This window comes from Ranitomeya variabilis, chromosome 5 (assembly GCF_051348905.1).
Source record: "Ranitomeya variabilis isolate aRanVar5 chromosome 5, aRanVar5.hap1, whole genome shotgun sequence".
Taxonomy (NCBI): Eukaryota; Metazoa; Chordata; class Amphibia; order Anura; family Dendrobatidae; genus Ranitomeya; species Ranitomeya variabilis.
Window position 1 is genome coordinate 531,877,201 of NC_135236.1, and position 19,040 is coordinate 531,896,240.

General features: G+C 46.7%; 1 protein-coding gene across 1 annotated transcript in view; it reads right to left on the reverse strand.

The window, feature by feature from the left end:
- Positions 1-15,371, reverse strand: part of RBM27 (RNA binding motif protein 27) — a 107,334-nt gene extending 91,963 nt beyond the window's left edge. The window contains exon 1 of the mRNA XM_077265831.1: positions 15,067-15,371. Coding sequence (XP_077121946.1) covers positions 15,067-15,125 — 59 coding nt within the window. The 5' untranslated portion in view covers positions 15,126-15,371. The remainder of the gene's footprint in view (positions 1-15,066) is intronic.
- Between the last annotated feature and the right edge of the window lie 3,669 nt (positions 15,372-19,040).

The following is a 19,040-nucleotide window of genomic DNA, read 5'->3' on the forward strand; positions in this document are numbered from 1 at the left end:
AGCTCGTTTTTGGAATCTGGCAGCGCGAATCTCCCAGATTAAGAGAGCCGCTTAGGCTATGATCACACATGGCATTTTTTTCTGCACAGAAAAAGCGTTTTACATTACCAGCAAAAGCTGGGATTTCACAATTCTCCTGCACACACTTTGCTTTTTCCTGACAAAGGGCTCTTGCCCAAGGCCATATTTTCGGTCCGAGTGCATTTTCCAAGTGTTAGTCTATGGGGCTGTGAACATGTCAGATTTTCTCTTTGTTCCAAGCCAATCTGAGGAATAAATAATAGCATAGCAGAGTTGAATTATCAAATCGCACTCGGCCATGCAAGGAGTCCACTGACATTGGACTGCACTTGGATGACATCTGAGCGCAGTCTGATTTTCACAGATGACAGATTTAAGAAGATGGGGAAATATTCCCCACCCCCCCATCTCCACCTCATCCAATGTGCATAAAATCGGCCCAATTTTCTCAGATGAGGAAGTACACGGTCACTGACACTTAAGCTTAAAATTTGAGCACTACAGCGTTCTTGAAAATCTGCAACATGTCAATTCTTTCACCTACAGAAAATAAGAAAGTGCAAAAATGCTGCAAAGAATGTGAACAGTATAACATTTGTGCTGCATTTGTGGTGAATACAACTTGTTAACCTGTACTGCACACACATCACAAGTAATCCTCCTGAGACAGCAATTTGCTGCGGTTTTACTAAGGATTTAGTTGCAAAAACACCACAACGTGAACATACCTTTACAAAGCTTCATGACATGCGCTGCGGCAGCTGCGTTCCTGAAAAGCGCCGTATATATACGGCACCATGATCGCGCAGGCTCACTCTGAGCGCCGCCATGATCAAGTGCGGGCGTCAGCTCTATGAGAACTGAAACTCTAAAGTAACGCCCGCTATCTGTGCTAGCACCGATCGTGGACTGTTAACCCCTCTTTTAACTATAGTGACAGCGACATCGAGGGGCATCGCAGAAGGAGGGAGCTCCCTCTGTGCTCCAGTCAGCACAACGTGATCATGTTGTGCCAATGGTCTCCGTGGTGAGCCCTGGCCAGAAGGCGGCAGCGGGGGGGGGGGGGGGGGGGGGTTTCACCCAGGGATGGTAAGGGATCTGTAAGCTCCTGCTCGGAGTAAAGCAATGCACTGTTCAAACACCCTGCAATGAAGAAGCACTACATATCAGCAATCAGTCATTGGAAAGTTGATGTCCCATCCTGTAAAAAAGTTTAAAAAGCTATTAATAATATTAACAAAAAAAAAAAATCCAATAAATACAAGAAAAACAAACACTGGCGCTTCCCACCAAAAGTACCCCTCAGCAGCTGTAATCACAACAGAGAGGGTGCCAATTCTGTTAGTGGAAAAGCTACAAGAAAATAAGTGAAACCACGCTTGAGGGCAAGTAATCTAGAAACCAAAAAATACATTTATGAAAAAAATATGTTGGCTCTGTATATAGATTATTATTAAAAATAAAATAAAAAAATACACATTTGGTATCGCCGAATGTGGAATGACCCGACCTATAAAAAACGGTCCCACTAGTTAACCCCTTAATTTAACATTTTAAAATAAAACAATTTTAAAAAAGGCAAAAAGCTATGCTTTATCATCATACCAACAAAAAGTAGAAAACGCAATAAAAAAAAGACTAATGTAAATAAAAATACTATCGTTGAAAACGTCATATTGTCCTGCAAAAAAAGCTACCATACAGCTCCATCAGCGGAAAAAAAAAAAAAAAAGTTGTAGCTCTCAGAATAAAGCAATGCAAAAATTATTATTTTTTCCATAAAATAGGTATTATTGTGTAAGCGCCAAAATATACAAACGATATAAATGGGGTATCGCTGTAATCGTACTGACCCAAAACAATACAACTGCCTTATCAATTTTACACATGCAAAAACGGCATAAAAATAAAAACAACAATTGCTGGTCTTTGTTCATTCTGCCTCCCAAAACTCGGAATAGAAAAATGTCATGTGCCCGAAAAGGGTACCAATAAAAAAAAAAAAAAAAGTCAACTAGCCCTGCAAAAAAAAAAAGAAAAAAAAAGGTTGTCACATAACAGTTAACAGAAATATGAGGTAATTAACCCCTTAATCCCGTTTGACGTACTATCCCGTCAAGGTGACCTGGGACTTAATTCCCGGTGACGGGATAGTACGTCATACGCGATCGGCCGCGCTCACGGGGGGAGCGCGGCCGATCGCGGCCGGGTGTCAGCTGCATATCGCAGCTGACATCCGGCACTATGTGCCAGGAGCGGTCACGGACCGCCCCCGGCACATTAACCCCCGGCACACCGCGATCAAACATGATCGCGGTGTACCGGCGGTATAGGGAAGCATCGCGCAGGGAGGGGGCTCCCTGCGGGCTTCCCTGAGACCCCCGGAGCAACGCGATGTGATCGCGTTGCTGCGAGGGTCTCCTACCTCCTTCCTGGCTGCAGGTCCCGGATCCAAGATGGCCGCGGCATCCGGGTCCTGCAGGGAAGGAGGTGGCTTACCGAGTGTCTGCTCAGTGCAGACACTTGGTAAGCCTGCAGCCCTGCACAGCAGATCGCAGATCTGGCAGAGTGCTGTGCACACTGCCAGATCAATGATCTGTGATGTCCCCCCCTGGGACAAAGTAAAAAAGTAAAAAAAAAATTTTTCCACATGTGTAAAAAAAAAAGAAAAAAAATCCTAAATAAATAATAAAAAAAAAAATATATATTATTCCCATAAATACATTTCTTTATCTAAATAAAAAAAACAAAACAATAAAAGTACACATATTTAGTATCGCCGCGTCCGTAACGACCCAACCTATAAAACTGCCCCACTAGTTAACCCCTTCAGTAAACACAGTAAGAAAAAAAGAAAAAAAACGAGGCAAAAAACAACGCTTTATTACCATACCGGCGAACAAAAAGTGGAATAACACGCGATCAAAAAGACTGATATAAATATCCATGGTACCGCTGAAAACGTCATCTTGTCCCGCAAAAAACAAGCCGCCATACAGCATCATCAGCAAAAAAATAAAAAAGTTATAGTCCTGAGAATAAAGCGATACCAAAATAATTATTTTTTCTATAAAATAGTTTTTATCGTATAAAAGCGCCAAAACATAAAAAAATGATATAAATGAGGTATCGCTGTAATCGTACTGACCCGTCGAATAAAAGCACTTTATCAATTTTACCAAACGCGGAACGGTATAAACGCCTCTCCCAAAAGAAATTCATGAATAGCAGGTTTTTGGTCATTCTGCCTCACAAAAATCGGAATAAAAAGCGATCAAAAACGGTCACGTGTCCGAAAATGTTACCAATAAAAACGTCAACTCGTCCCGCAAAAAACAAGACCTCACATGACTCTGTGGAGCAAAATGTGGAAAAATTATAGGTCTCAAAATGTGGAGACGCAAAAACTTTTTTGCTATAAAAAGCGTCGCTGGTTTCACACTTGCGTTTTTGTCTGCAGCGTTTTTTGCACAAAAAAACGCATGCGTTTTTTCCCTATATTTAACATTGAAAACGCATGCGTTTTTTTTCTGCATGCGTTCATTTTCAGAAATACAACCTGCAGTATTTTCTTGCGTTTTTAAGCACATGCGTTTGTTTGCGTTAAAAACGCATGCGTTTTTATTGGAAAAAAACAGAAAACACACTGAAAAGCCACCCACCACCATCAAGGTGATAAAGGGATCCAAACCCTAACCCTAACTCTACCCCTAACCGTTTAATGAACATTTTCTGACAGTCATAGTGCCACGTATTTAAGTGCCACGTATTTAAGTGCCACGTATTTCAGTGCCACGTATTTCAGTGCCACGTATTTCAGTGCCACGTATTACGTATTTCAGTGCCACGTATTTAAGTGCCACGTATCACGTATTTCAGTGCCACGTATCACGTATTTCAGTGTCACATATTTTAGTACCACGTATTTCAGTGCCACGTATTTCAGTGCCACGTATTTCAGTGCCACGTATCACGTATTTCAGTGCCACGTGTTTCAGTGCCACGTATTTAAGTGCCACGTATCACGTATTTCAGTGCCACGTATTTCAGTGCCACGTATTTCAGTGCCACGTATTTCAGTGCCACGTATCACGTATTTCAGTGCCACGTATTTCAGTGCCACGTATTTCAGTGCCACGTATTTCAGTGCCACGTATTTCAGTGCCACGTATTACGTATTTCAGTGCCACGTATTTAAGTGCCACGTATCACGTATTTCAGTGCCACGTATTTCAGTGTCACATATTTTAGTACCACGTATTTCAGTGCCACGTATTTCAGTGCCACGTATTTCAGTGCCACGTATTTCAGTGCCACGTATTTCAGTGCCACGTATCACGTATTTCAGTGCCACGTGTTTCAGTGCCACGTATTTAAGTGCCACGTGCCACATATTTCAGTGCCACGTATTTCAGTGCCACGTATTTCAGTGCCACGTATTTCAGTGCCACATATTTCAGTCACGTTTAGGGTTAGGGTTAGGGGTAGGGTTAGGGCTAGGGTTGGAGGTAAAGTTAGGGTTGGGGCTAAAGTTAGGGTTAGGGTTTGGATTACATTTACGGTTTGGATTAGGGTTGGGACTAGAATTATGGGTGTGTCAGGGCTAGGGGTGTGGTTAGGGTTACCGTTGGGATTAGGGTTAGGGGTGTGTTTGGGTTAGGGTTTCAGGTAGAATTGGGGAGTTTCCACTGTCCAGGCACATCAGGGGCTCTCCAAGCGCGACATGGCGTCCAATCTCAATTCCAGCCAATTCTGCGTTGAAAAAGTAAAACAGTGCTCCTTCCCTTCCGAGCTCTCCCATGCGCCCAAAAAGGGGTTTACCCCAACATATGTGTTATCAGCGTACTCGGGACAAATTGAACAACAACTTCTGGGGTCCAAGTTCTCTTGTTATCCTTAGGAAAATAAAAATTTGGGGGGCTAAAAATCATTTTTGTGGGAAAAAAAATATGTTTTATTTTCACGGCTCTGCGTTATAAACTGTAGTGAAACACTTGGGGGTTCAAAGTTCTCACAACACATCTAGATAAGTTCCTTGGGAGGTCTAGTTTCCAATATGGGGTCACTTGTGGGGGGTTTGTACTGTTTGGGTACATCAGGGGCTCTGCAAATGCAACATGACGCCTGCAGACCAATCCATTTAAGGCTGCATTCCAAATGGCGCTCCTTCCCTTCCGAGCTCTGTCATGCACCCAAACAGTGGTTCCCCCCCACATATGGGGTATCAGCGTACTCAGGACAAATTGGACAACAACTTTTGGGGTCTAATTTATCCTGTTACCCTTGTGAAAATACAAAACTGGGGGCTAAAAAATCATTTTTGTGAAAAAAAAAAGGAATTTTTATTTTCACGGCTTTGCGCTATAAACTTTAGTGAAACACTTGGGGGTTCAAAGTTCTCAAAACACATCTAGATAAGTTCCTTGGGAGGTCTAGTTTCCAATATGGGGTCACTTGTGGGGGGTTTGTACTGTTTGGGTACATCAGGGGCTCTGCAAATGCAACGTGACGGCTGCTGACCAATCCATTTAAGTCTGCATTCCAAATGGCGCTCCTTCCCTTCCGAGCTCTGTCATGCGCCCAAACAGTGGTTCCCCCCCACATATGGGGTATCAGCGTACTCAGGACAAATTGGAAAACAAATTTTGGGGTCTACTTTATCCTGTTACCCTTGTGAAAATACAAAACTGGGGGCTAAAAAATCATTTTTGAGAAAAAAAAAATATATATTTTCACGGCTCTGCGTTATAATCTGTAGTGAAACACTTGGGGGTTCAAAGCTCTCAAAACACATCTAGATAAGTTCCTTAGGGGGTCTACTTTCCAAAATGGTGTCAATTGTGGGGGGTTTCAATGTTTAGGCACATCAGGGGCTCTCCAAACGCAACATGGCGTCCCATCTCAATTCCAGTCAATTTTGCATTGAAAAGTCAAATGGCGCTCCTTCCCTTCCAAGCTCTGCCATGCGCCCAAACAATGGTTTACACCCACATATGGGGTATCAGCGTACTCAGGACAAATTGCACAACATTTTTTGGGGTCCAATTTCTTCTCTTACCCTTGGGAAAATAAAAAATTGGGGGCAAAAAAATCATTTTTGTGAAAAAATATGATTTTTTATTTTTACGGCTCTGCATTATAAACTTCTGTGAAGCACTTGGTGGGTCAAAGTGCTCACCACACATCTAGATAAGTTCCTTAGGGGGTCTACTTTCCAAAATGGTGTCACTTGTAGGGAGTTTCAATGTTTAGGCACATCAGGGGCTCTCCAAACGCAACATGGCGTCCCATCTCAATTCCAGTCAATTTTGCATTGAAAAGTCAAATGGCGCTCCTTCCCTTCCAAGCTCTGCCATGCACCCAAACAATGGTTTACACCCACATATGGGGTATCAGCGTACTCAGGACAAATTGCACAACATTTTTTGTGGTCCAATTTCTTCTCTTACCCTTGGGAAAATAAAAAATTGGGGGCAAAAAGATCATTTTTGTGAAAAAATATGATTTTTTATTTTTACGGCTCTGCATTATAAACTTCTGTGAAGCACTTGGTGGATCAAAGTGCTCACCACACATCTAGATAAGTTCCTTAGAGGGTCTACTTTCCAAAATGGTGTCACTTGTAGGGAGTTTCAATGTTTAGGCACATCAGGGGCTCTCCAAACACAACATGGCATCCCATCTCAATTCCAGTCAATTTTGCATTGAAAAGTCAAATGGCGCTCCTTCCCTTCCAAGCTCTGCCATGCGCCCAAACAATGGTTTACACCCATATATGGGGTATCAGCGTACTCAGGACAAATTGCACAACATTTTTTGGGGTCCAATTTCTTCTCTTACCCTTGGGAAAATAAAAAATTGGGGGCGAAAAGATCATTTTTGTGAAAAAATATGATTTTTTATTTTTACGGCTCTGCATTATAAACTTCTGTGAAGCACTTGGTGGGTCAAAGTGCTCACCACACATCAAGATAAGTTCCTTAGGGGGTCTACTTTCCAAAATGGTGTCACTTGTAGGGGGTTTCAGTGTTTAGGCACATCAGGGGCTCTCCAAACGCAACATGGCGTCCCATCTCAATTCCAGTCAATTTTGCATTGAAAAGTCAAATGGCGCTCCTTTCCTTCCGAGCTCTGCCATACGCCTAAACAGTGGTTTACCCCCACATATGGGGTATCAGCGTACTCAGGACAAATTGCACAACATTTTTTGGGGTCCAATTTCTTCTCTTACCCTTGGGAAAATAAAAAATTGGGGGCGAAAAGATCATTTTTGTGAAAAAATATGATTTTTTATTTTTACGGCTCTGCATTATAAACTTCTGTGAAGCACTTGGTGGGTCAAAGTGCTCACCACACATCAAGATAAGTTCCTTAGGGGGTCTACTTTCCAAAATGGTGTCACTTGTAGGGGGTTTCAGTGTTTAGGCACATCAGGGGCTCTCCAAACGCAACATGGCGTCCCATCTCAATTCCAGTCAATTTTGCATTGAAAAGTCAAATGGCGCTCCTTTCCTTCCGAGCTCTGCCATACGCCCAAACAGTGGTTTACCCCCACATATGGGGTATCAGCGTACTCAGGACAAATTGTACAACAACTTTGGGGGTCCATTTTCTCCTGTTACCCTTGTTAAAATAAAACAAATTGGAGCTGAAATAAATTTTCTGTGAAAAAAAGTTAAATGTTCATTTTTATTTAAACATTCCAAAAATTCCTGTGAAACACCTGAAGGGTTAATAAACTTCTTGAATGTGGTTTTGAGCACCTTGAGGGGTGCAGTTTTTAGAATGGTGTCACACTTGGCTATTTTCTATCATATAGACCCCTCAAAATGACTTCAAATGAGATGTGGTCCCTAAAAAAAAATGGTGTTGTAAAAATGAGAAATTGCTGGTCAACTTTTAACCCTTATAACTCCGTCACAAAAAAAAATTTTGGTTCCAAAATTGTACTGATGTAAAGTAGACATGTGGGAAATGTTACTTATTAAGTATTTTGCGTGACATATGTCTGTGATTTAAGGGCATAAAAATTCAAAGTTGGAAAATTGCAAAATTTTCAAAATTTTCGCCAAATTTCCATTTTTTTCACAAATAAACGCAAGTTATATCGAATAAATTTTACGACTAACATGAAGTACAATATGTCACGAGAAAACAATGTCAGAATCGCCAAGATCCGTCAAAGCGTTCCAGAGTTATAGCCTCATAAAGGGACAGTGGTCAGAATTGTAAAAATTGGCCCTGTCATTAACGTGCAAACCACCCTCGGGACTTAAGGGGTTAAAGCTCTCAAAATATGGAGATTCAAAAACTGGTTTAGGCAATAAAAAGTGCTCAGTGTAAAGCACAGGATAAATGTGATCCCTAATGTTATGTAAAATGTTCCCAACAAAAGCTTCACCTCAATTCACAAAAAAGCAAGTCCCCACTCAGGTCTGTCATCTCACTCCACAGCACTGCCTCACCACTGAGCATGTACATAAAGTGCAGCGATTCATCTCCACTAAAAGCCAAGATCCTTGGATCAGGAACAGAACAGACATTTAGGGTATGTGTCCACGGTCAGGTTTGCTTCAGGCTTTGGTCAGGATTTTATGCAAGTAAAATCCTGACCAAAACTGCACCTGAGGTCACTGGCAGGTCACCTGCGGTGTACCTGCGTGTTTTGCTCATTGTAGCAACATGCTGCGTTTTGAAAAAACGCACCGCGCATGCGTTTTCGCTGCAAAAACACATGCGTTTTTTAACGCATAGTGGAGTCGGGATTTCATGAAATCCCATCCACTATGCTGTAACATCTGGATGCTGCGTTTTTGACGCTGCGGAAAAACGCAGCGTCAAAAACGCAGCGTTTCCTGAACGTGGAAACATACCCTTATAGGACTTATCATAACTTGCCCAAATTCTTATGAAAACATTTACAGCACATCCTGCATTATAGTACTGTACCCAATGTATTATATATTTTCAGAGTCTGAGTCAGTCCACTTTATATCAATTCTGACACCGCAGAACTGACTACAATGTACTACTGGTCCCTACAACGGCAGTTTGCAATTTTCACTCAGCAACATCCACTGCTGCTTGTTTCTGGAAAACACCCATGGAGTCAAAATCATCACTACACCTATAGATAAATTCTCAAGGGGGTATAATTTCCAAAATGGGGTCACTTGAGGGGGGATTCTGCTTTACTAGCACATAGGGGCTCTGTGTATGGAATCCGCAAACTAGTCTAGGAAAATCTGCGCTCCAAAAGGCAAATAACATTCCGTCTCTCCTGAGTGTCTCCATATGGCTAAGCAGTACTATACAGCCACATTTGGGGTATTGCCACATTCAGCAATTCAGCAGAAATTGTGAAAATATTTACCCATTTATCTGTGTGAAAATGCAAAAACTGGGGCTAAAACAAAATTTTGCTGGTAAAAATGTATATATTTTTTATTCACTGCCCAATGGTATCAAATTATGTGACACCTGTGGTGTCAATATGATCACTGCACCCCTAGATTAATCAAGAGGTGTAGTTTGTAAAAAGGGGTTACGCTGTTCTGGCAAATCAGCGTCTTAGCCAATGTGACATGGCGCTTTCAAACTAGTCCAGCAAAATCTGAGCTGTAAGATATCGATTCTTCCCTTAATGAGCTTTGCACTGTGCCTCAAAAGTAGTACTACCCTACATATGGGGTACTGGAGTACTCAGGAGTAGTGTTGAGCGATACCTTCCGATACTTGAAAGTATCGGTATCGGATAGTATCGGCCGATACCCGAAAAATATCGGATATCGCCGATCCCGATACCAATACAAGTCAATGGGACTCAAGTATCGGAAGGTATCCTGGATGGTTCCCAGGGTCTGAAGGAGAGGAAACTCTCCTTCAGGCCGTGGGATCCATCTTCATGTAAAAAATAAAGAATTAAAATAATAAATATGGATATACTCACCTCTCCGGCGGCCCCTGGACCTTACCGCTGTAACCGGCAGCCTCCGTTCCTAAGAATGAGCGCGTGAAGGACCTGCGATGACGTCGCGGCTTGTGATTGGTCGCGTGAGCGGTCACGCGACCAATCAGAAGCCGCGACATCATCGAAGGCCCTTCACGCGCTCATTCTTAGGAACGGAGGCTGCCGGTTACATCGGTAAGGTCCAGGGGCCGCCGGAGAGGTGAGTATACCCATATTTTTTATTTTAATTCTTTATTTTTTACATGAAGATGGATCCGATTCCGATTTCCGATATCACAAAAGTATTGGAACTCGGTATCGGAATTCCGATACCGCAAGTATCGGCCGATACCTGATACTTGTGGTATCGGAATGCTCAACACTACTCAGGAGAAATTGAACAACAAATTTTGGGGTCCATTTTTTTCTATTACCCTTGTGAAAATAAAAAAGAAAATGGTGTCTAAAGTAAACTTTTTGTGAAAAAAAAAGTTAAGGGTAAGTGCACACGGTCAGTAAACATTGCAGGTTGGACGCTGCATACTTGTGAAGCGTCCAGATGTTACAGCATAGTGGATGCGATTTCAAGAAACCCCATGCCCACTATGCATCCGGAGACACGCGTCTTTCCAGACGGCAGCATGTCAATTTCTCTTGCGGAGACGTGAGCCTCCAGAAGAGAAATTTCACCCGTACAATGTATTGGACACGGTGATTCCGCATGGTTCAGTGATCACATGCGGAATCACCTGCGTTCAATACCCAGCAGCGCTTTGGATGCAGACGACATGTGCTACGTCCAAAGTGCTGTCAATTACTCAACGTCTGAACATAGCCTAAGGCTATGTGCACACGTTCAGGAAAGTGTGCAGAAATTTCCTGAGCAAATCAGAACCACTTTCGCAGGAAATCCGCACGCGTATTTTTTGCAGATTTTACATGTTTTTCCCCGGAGCTTCCCAATGCAATAATATAGCGGGAAATCCGCAACAATCCGCAAAATTAATGAACATACTGCGTTTTTTTCCGCAATGCATTTTTATCACTGAAAAAAAATGCAACATGTGCACAAAAATGGCGGAATGGATTAAAAATGATGGGATGCGTAATATAAGCTTTTTAAAGCATTTTTGCAGCGGAAAACCGCCGAAAAAAAGTGCAAAAAATCTGGAACGTATGCACATATGAAAAAATGAACATTTAGCCTTCCACATTCCACTAATTCCTATGAAACACCTGAAGGATTAGTAAACTTCTTGAATGTGGTTTTGAGCCCCTTGAGGGGAGCAGTTATTAGAATGGTGTCACTTTAGGGTATTTTCTATCATATAGACCCCTCAATGTCACTTTAAAAGTGAGGTGGTCCCTAAAAAAAGGATTTTCGAAATTTTGTTGCAAAAATTCGAAATCGCTGGTCAACTTTTAACCATTATAAAGTCCATAACTAGAAAAAAAGAAAAAAAAAAATTGTGGGACATGTGGAAAATATTATCTATTTTGTGTGATATATCTCTATGATTTAAGGGCATAAAAATTAAATTTTAAAATTGCAACGTTTAAAATATTTATGTCACATTTCCAATGTTTTCACAAATAAACGCAAGACATATTGAACAAATGTTACTGCCATCTTGAAGTACAATATGTCGCGAGAAAAATAAGATCTCAGGATCAGTAGGATCCGTTCTAGAGTTATGACCACATAAAGTGACACTGGACAGAATTAAAAATATTGGCCGGGTTAGGAAGGTGAAAACAGGCTGGAGGTGAAGGGGTTAAATGTTACCCACCGAAATGAGTCTAAACACATCAGGCTGATCCCGAAATTGGGGGGCACCACGCTGTCAGGTTTATAAGAGGTTGTCTGATGTGCAATGAAGGTCTGCTCTGCAGGTATGGAAATTACATCCACATGTTCGAGTGATGGCCCAATGCAGGGGAATCGTGACAGTGTGCATATTGCACAATGCCATGATTCAACAGTCTGTAGTGACATAGAAGGACTGCAGACGTCTCACTTCACACCAGACTAACCTTCCAATGCACAAGTTGTAGAGAAAAGCATAAGCATAGAATAGTAGTAGAAGCCCAAGGGGGAAGCACAAGCCACTTATGGATCATTAAGGAATGAGCCACATCTGGTTTGAGCTTCAGGAGTGGGCATTCTCCAGCTATATCCATAGGACTTGGGATGTGAAAACTAGACAGGCGCTTGATGAAGGGCTACATTGTATCACGCTATCAGTCCAGAAGGCGCCAAGGTGTGCCATGTCACCGCATGGGATCTTCATATGTGGCTGCCACATGTACTTAGTATACTTGGAGATGTCACCACATTACAGGACCGTGCCAAGGTTTTAGGCAAGTGAGGAAAAATGCTGCAATGCAAGAAAGCCTTTCAGAAATAGAAGTGTTAGATTATTTTTATCAATTAACAAAATGCAAAGTGAATGAACAAAAGAAATCAAAATCAAATAACTATTTGTTCACCTGCATACATGTACAGTTTCCTATACAAGGAATCAATGGCCCCTTGAGTAGACGGGAACCTAAGTCATCATCCTGGCTGTACACACTGACGGGCACCTAAGTGGCCATCCTGACGGGCGCCTAAGTGGCCATCCTGGCTGTACACACTGACGGGCGCCTGAGTCGCCATCCTGGCTGTACACACTGACGGGCGCCTGAGTGGCCATCCTGGCTGTACACACTGACGGGCGCCTAAGTGGCCATCCTGGCTGTACACACTGACGGGCGCCTAAGTGGCCATCCTGGCTGTACACACTGACGGTCGCTATGTGGACATCCTGGCTGTACACACTGACGGGCGCCTAAGTGGCCATCCTGGCTGTACACACTGACGGGCGCCTAAGTGGCCATCCTGGCTGTACACACTGACGGGCGCCTAAGTGGCCATCCTGGCTGTACACACTGACGGGCGCCTGAGTCGCCATCCTGGCTGTACACACTGACGGGCGCCTAAGTCGCCATCCTGGCTGTACACACTGACGGGCGCTTAAGTGGCCATCCTGGCTGTATACACTGACGGGCGCCTAAGTCTCCATACTGGCTGTACACACTGACGGGCGCCTAAGTCGCCATCCTGGCTGTACACACTGACGGGTGCCTAAGTGGCCATCCTGGCTGTACACACTGATGGGCGCTTAAGTGGCCATCCTGGCTGTACACACTGACGGGCGCCTAAGTCGCCATCCTGGCTGTACAAACTGACGGGCGCCTAAGTCGCCATCCTGGCTGTACACACTGGCGGGCGCCTAAGTCTCCATCCTGACTGTACACACTGACAGGCGCCTAAGTGGCCATCCTGGCTGTACACAATGTCGGGCGCCTAAGTCGCCATCCTGGCTGTACACACTGACGGGCGCCTAAGTCGCCATCCTGGCTGTACAAACTGACGGGCGCCTAAGTCGCCATCCTGGCTGTACACACTGGCGGGCGCCTAAGTCTCCATCCTGACTGCACACACTGACAGGCGCCTAAGTGGCCATCCTGGCTGTACACACTGTCGGGCGCCTAAGTCGCCATCCTGGCTGTACACACTGACGGGCGCCTAAGTCGCCATCCTGGCTGTACACACTGACGGGCGCCTATGTGGCCATCCTGGCTGTACACACTGACGGGCGCTATGTGGCCATCCTGGCTGTACACACTGACGGGCGCCTAAGTCTCCATCCTGACTGTACACACTGACGGGCGCTATGTGGCCATCCTGACTGTACACACTGACGGGCGCCTAAGTCGCCATCCTGGCTGTACAAACTGACGGGCGCCTAAGTGGCCATCCTGGCTGTACACACTGTCGGGCGCCTAAGTGGCCATCCTGGCTGTACACACTGACGGGCGCTATGTGGCCATCCTGGCTGTACACACTGACAGGCGCTATGTGGCCATCCTGGCTGTACACACTGACGGGCGCCTAAGTGGCCATCCTGGCTGTACACACTGTCGGGCGCCTAAGTGGCCATCCTGGCTGTACACACTGACGGGCGCTATGTGGCCATCCTGGCTGTACACACTGACGGGCGCCTAAGTCTCCATCCTGACTGTACACACTGACGGGCGCTATGTGGCCATCCTGACTGTACACACTGACGGGCGCTATGTGGCCATCCTGGCTGTACACACTGACGGGCGCCTAAGTCTCCATACTGGCTGTACACACTGACGGGCGCCTAAGTCTCCATACTGGCTGTACACACTGACGGGCGCTATATGCCATCCTGGCTGTACACACTGACGGGCGCCTAAGTGGCCATCCTGGCTGTACACACTGACGGGCGCCTAAGTTGCCATCCTGGCTGTACACACTGACGGGCACCTAAGTCTCCATACTGGCTGTACACACTGACGGGCGCTATGTGGCCATCCTGGCTGTACACACTGACGGGCGCCTAAGTCTCCATCCTGACTGTACACACTGACGGGCGCCTAAGTCTCCATCCTGGCTGTACACACTGACGGGCGCCTAAGTCTCCACACTGGCTGTACACACTGACAGGTGCCTAAGTCTCCATGCTGGCTGTACACACTGACGGGTGCTATGTGGCCATCCTGGCTGTACACACTGACGGGCGCCTAAGTCGCCATACTGGCTGTACACACTGTCGGGTGCATACTTGGAGCGCAGCAGGAACATAGCATGGACCGAGCCAGTGTAGTAAAGAACAAGCCGTCCTGGCAGTGATGACACAGCCGCCATAGAGCCCTGATCTCAGCATCATAGAGTCCGTCTTACATGAAGACATAGATCAGTGGTCACTTCTCCAGATGTTTGGACCCTCCCTGCCTGCCCAGTGCCTTCTATGATGCGGAGTTGATAGACAAGTGGGGTCACATCAAATATTCAACAGTTTGCTCTCATTCATTGCTACACATCCGCCATTAACCCTGTGTGCACCTCCTGGTGCCTGGGCAGCACATGCCCGCACACACAGACCCCACTGCATACATGGTCAGCCAGGCTCCCCGGTGCCCCCAGCTGTCACCCTCCGGGCACAAAGCCATGCAGCACCGCCCCCTCCCCCAGACTTGTTGCCACCAGGCCCAGTCCCCACCACTCGGCTGCTAGCACTTACATGGGCTCTAGTAACTTGGCCAGCCACGTCTTGAAGGCCTCCACATTCTCTATGAGCATGTCGGCGGCGGAGGCAGGGCTGGGGGTGTGGGGGCCCACTAGCGTGCCAGCAGCGCGAGCGCAGCGCTCATCCTCGTCTCCCGCCGGAATCGGCCTGGTCCCTCGCACACGTCCCTGAGACGCTTCCTGCCCGGCAGCCAGTCTCCGCACTGACCGCACGCCAATTACCGGCTCAACTCCCGTCCCAAGCACGGCACAACTTAGGCAGGCATTAGGGCCTACGATGGGACCGGAAGACGGACAGCTCCAAGCAGCCAACCACAATGCTGGACGTGACGTACGCCGGCCAATGGGCTCTGGCGGGGCGGGACTACAGGCGCTCAGCCATTAGTGGGCGGAGCCACGGCAGAAAGGGTTGTAGTACCGCATGGTGCCAGAGTGCAGCCAGCACACGCGCGGCGGCGGCCACTGCTGTGGTAGTAGTCCTGGTGTGGCGAGAGGGCTCCAATGACAATACACGCTTACTGCCGCCATGCTCACACTTGGCCATTGCAGGACACGTACCCGGGCACCCAATGCTTTAGGCTAGGTGCCCTCACTGCACATGTGGGACCCGTTCATGGAGGGGCAGCAGCTTTCTCACGTCCAACACTTTCACATGTTGCAACAGTATTGCCCAGCTCGAAGTTTGCGTTATTACACTTGTCCCTGCCAGCCCACCCAACATGGGCGACACTGGGACTGAGCATGGCGAAGCCCACCTGTCCAGCGCATCACTAGTGCGTGAATGTCACTATAACTGTACTGCACGCCCTTATTGGGGTAACGCCACAGGCAGAGGCGCAGCGCACGCCCGCGCTCCCATTCCTTAGCGCCACGGTCACACTGTGAGTATTTGGTCAGTATTTTACCTCACTATTTGTAAGCCCAAACCAGGAGAGGAGAAGTAGAACAGAAACACGTCACCACTTCTGTATTTATCACCCACTCCTGGTTTTGGCTTAGGCTACTTTCACACTAGCGTTTTTTGCAATCCGTCGCAATGCGTCGTTTGGCCGAAAAAACGCATCCTGCAAAAGTGCTTGTGTAGCTCCCCCACTGCCGCAGGGCCGAGGGGTACCCGGTACCGGGCCTCTGAGTCTCTGCTCTGGGGTTGTCACGGTGGCTAGGCCCGGTCCGTGACCCTGCCGAGGGGCGTACAGAGAATAATAGATATGGGTAGTGGTGGTGGTGGTGGTGCGGTGCAGTAAATAACGAGGACACCAGGTTGCAGTCTCTTTACCTCTACTGAAGATCTCTGGGTCCTCAGTCCGGAATCCAGATAACCAGGCTGCGCAAGTCCGGCCGGTCCAATGGCACCTCCAGAGTTTTCTTAACAGGTGGAAATCTGTGCCTTCCTTCTAGCGCTAGGTGTTGCGGTCCTTCCCTGCTGTGCTTACGGAAAGTCCCCACAACTGTTGTGTCCGTTTCTTAACTTCCCTCACAACTCGATTAGATGATGTTCTGCTAATCCTCCGTCCCTCCCTGATGTTGCGGTTAGGACGGCACCCGTATGACGGGTAGGCTCGGAGCTCTTCCGGGACCCTAGAGTCGCCCCTCTCCACAAGTTGCACAAGTCCACAAGGACTCTGGGGCGCTGCACTCCCCCCCGGTTAAATCCAGTACTCCTGGACTGGGAAGAAAACAACAATACAGGTTAGCAAAAAGACATACAATTTTGTTGAGTGCAATAACAATAAGTATACTTGAACAGAGCTTCCCTTTATGGGAGGTGAGGACACTTGAACGTTACAAACATGGTTAAATACTTTTAAATAACTTTTCTATAAATAACTCTTTTTTTTTTAGACATTAATTCAACGTTGCCTTTAAGGATGTACACTCTGAATCCACTAAAGACCTTATAACACACTATAAGGCAATTAACTTCATTCCCCTTCTTTAAATCTGCAGGACCGCCTGTCCTAACGGCTCCAGACCTACTGCCTCTCCTTCTTTACAGGACCGCCCCTTTCAGCCCGGGCCTACTGCCTTTTCAACTACTATACACAGTATAGAACATAACATTTACCTTCAGTTTGAAATCACTGAGCTATCTCTATCTGGCTCCTAAGAGGACTCACCACTAACCCCTACGGGTTCACTTCTTGTCCTCGTTCTTCCATCAACATTATCAAACACTTTTCACATTTAACTAGTTAGGTACATTTAACGTGTTCATATCAACATTATTACTTCCTCTTTCCAAGACATTATTGCCACCCAACTGTCTTAAGGCAATACGGTTCATCAGCGCAATACGTGAACATCCCCTTTAAGAGGGGACCAAGTCTTTATTAGGTAGCACATCTTCTCAAGCTACCAGTCCATACTCAGCAAAAGCTCCGGTGCGGTATCTTCGCAAAGAGTCTCTCTTTAAGTAAAACCAGTAGGGAGCACCTTTAATAAGGTGCGAACTATTTACAAGCAGTTTGTATCATGCACTGTTCATGATGGCGGCAGTTTCTTAGTAACGGAGCAAAAGGTAGAAAAACAAACAAAGAGCAATAGGGATCCCGGGTCAACAAAGGGATCCCTTTAAGAGTCAACCCTGGACGGGTTTTAGCAGCAAAACAGCAGAGAAACAAACAGTTAACTATTTACATGTTCAGGTTTCCGAGGTTTAGTTGGACGGCTTCCAGGGCTGTACCTGGCACTTAACCCTTCTTGGCCTGGGAAAAGTGAGGTCCAGGGTTACACCCAGTGCTGGACAAACGCCGTTAATCCGTCTTTCCTTTACAGTTAAATCATGCGCAGCGATGGAGGTCTGCGCAGCTTGAGTATGGGCATTTGCTGCAGCAGAGGTAGCGGCTGCTGCAAGATCATTCACTGGAATGGAGTCAGCAGTTGTGGCACTAGCAGTCACTGGAGTGGTGTCGGTTGTCAGGGCAGGGTCGTCCTTCATACCTGCTTCAGATGCGGTCCCTCCGGTGCCGGTCTGCTCCGTCTCCGCTGGTGTCTGGAACGCTGGTTGCAGGGCCTTACGCTGCGGCGCTGTCATCTCCGTTTGCAGCATCTCGCTTTCCGGCAGGGCCTTGCTTTCTGGCTTCGGAGCGCTGGAACTTCTTTCTTGCTCCGGGCCAGATGAGGCTGCCGACAGATGTCTGGTGAGGCTCCCGTTGATGGTCTTCTTCCTCCCGGCCTCAGTGCTCAGCTGCGTCCGCAGGAGTTGGTGAACCAGCTCGTCCGCTCCGGTCTGCAGGAGGGCAGCGTCAACTGTGGAGGTCTGGCTGCGGTGCCTCTCCGGGTAGCTGGGGGAGTCCTCGGCTCCGACCCCACGCTCCGGCTCCAGGCGGCTGGCCATGGCGTCCTCCATGTCGCTGACTTCTTTTTCCTGGTCCTTTTCCCGCTCTCTCCTTCGTGGGCGGTTTCGCTTTCTTTGCCTCCGCCCTCCATTAAGGATTAGGAGGCGGATCTCGGCTGCTGACGGACACGTCCTCACGGCACAGAAATACTTAGACTTGGCGGCCATTGTCTTTCGCGCTCTTCAGCTGGTCCACGCCCTTCTTCTTCTCCTGCGCTCTCCTTAGCGCTGCAATGGCGGCGGTTTTGGCGGGAACTTCTGGCGTCAAGTGGCAACACACAGTCTTTGCAATAAGTCACAGTCCAAGTATAATAAATCACAGTTCCAAGGCACACATGACCTGATTCTTCAGGCATAAGTAGATCCTGTTCGTGACGCCAAGTTGTAGCGCCCCCACTGCCGCAGGGCCGAGGGGTACCCGGTACCCGTCCTCTGAGTCTCTGCTCTGGGGTTGTCACGGTGGCTAGGCCCGGTCCGTGACCCTGCCGAGGGGCGTACAGAGAATAATAGATATGGAATGGTGGTGGTGGTGGTGGTGCGGTGCAGTAAATAACGAGGACACCAGGTTGCAGTCTCTTTACCTCTTTACTGAAGATCTCTGGGTCCTCAGTCCGGAATCCAGTTCCCTCACA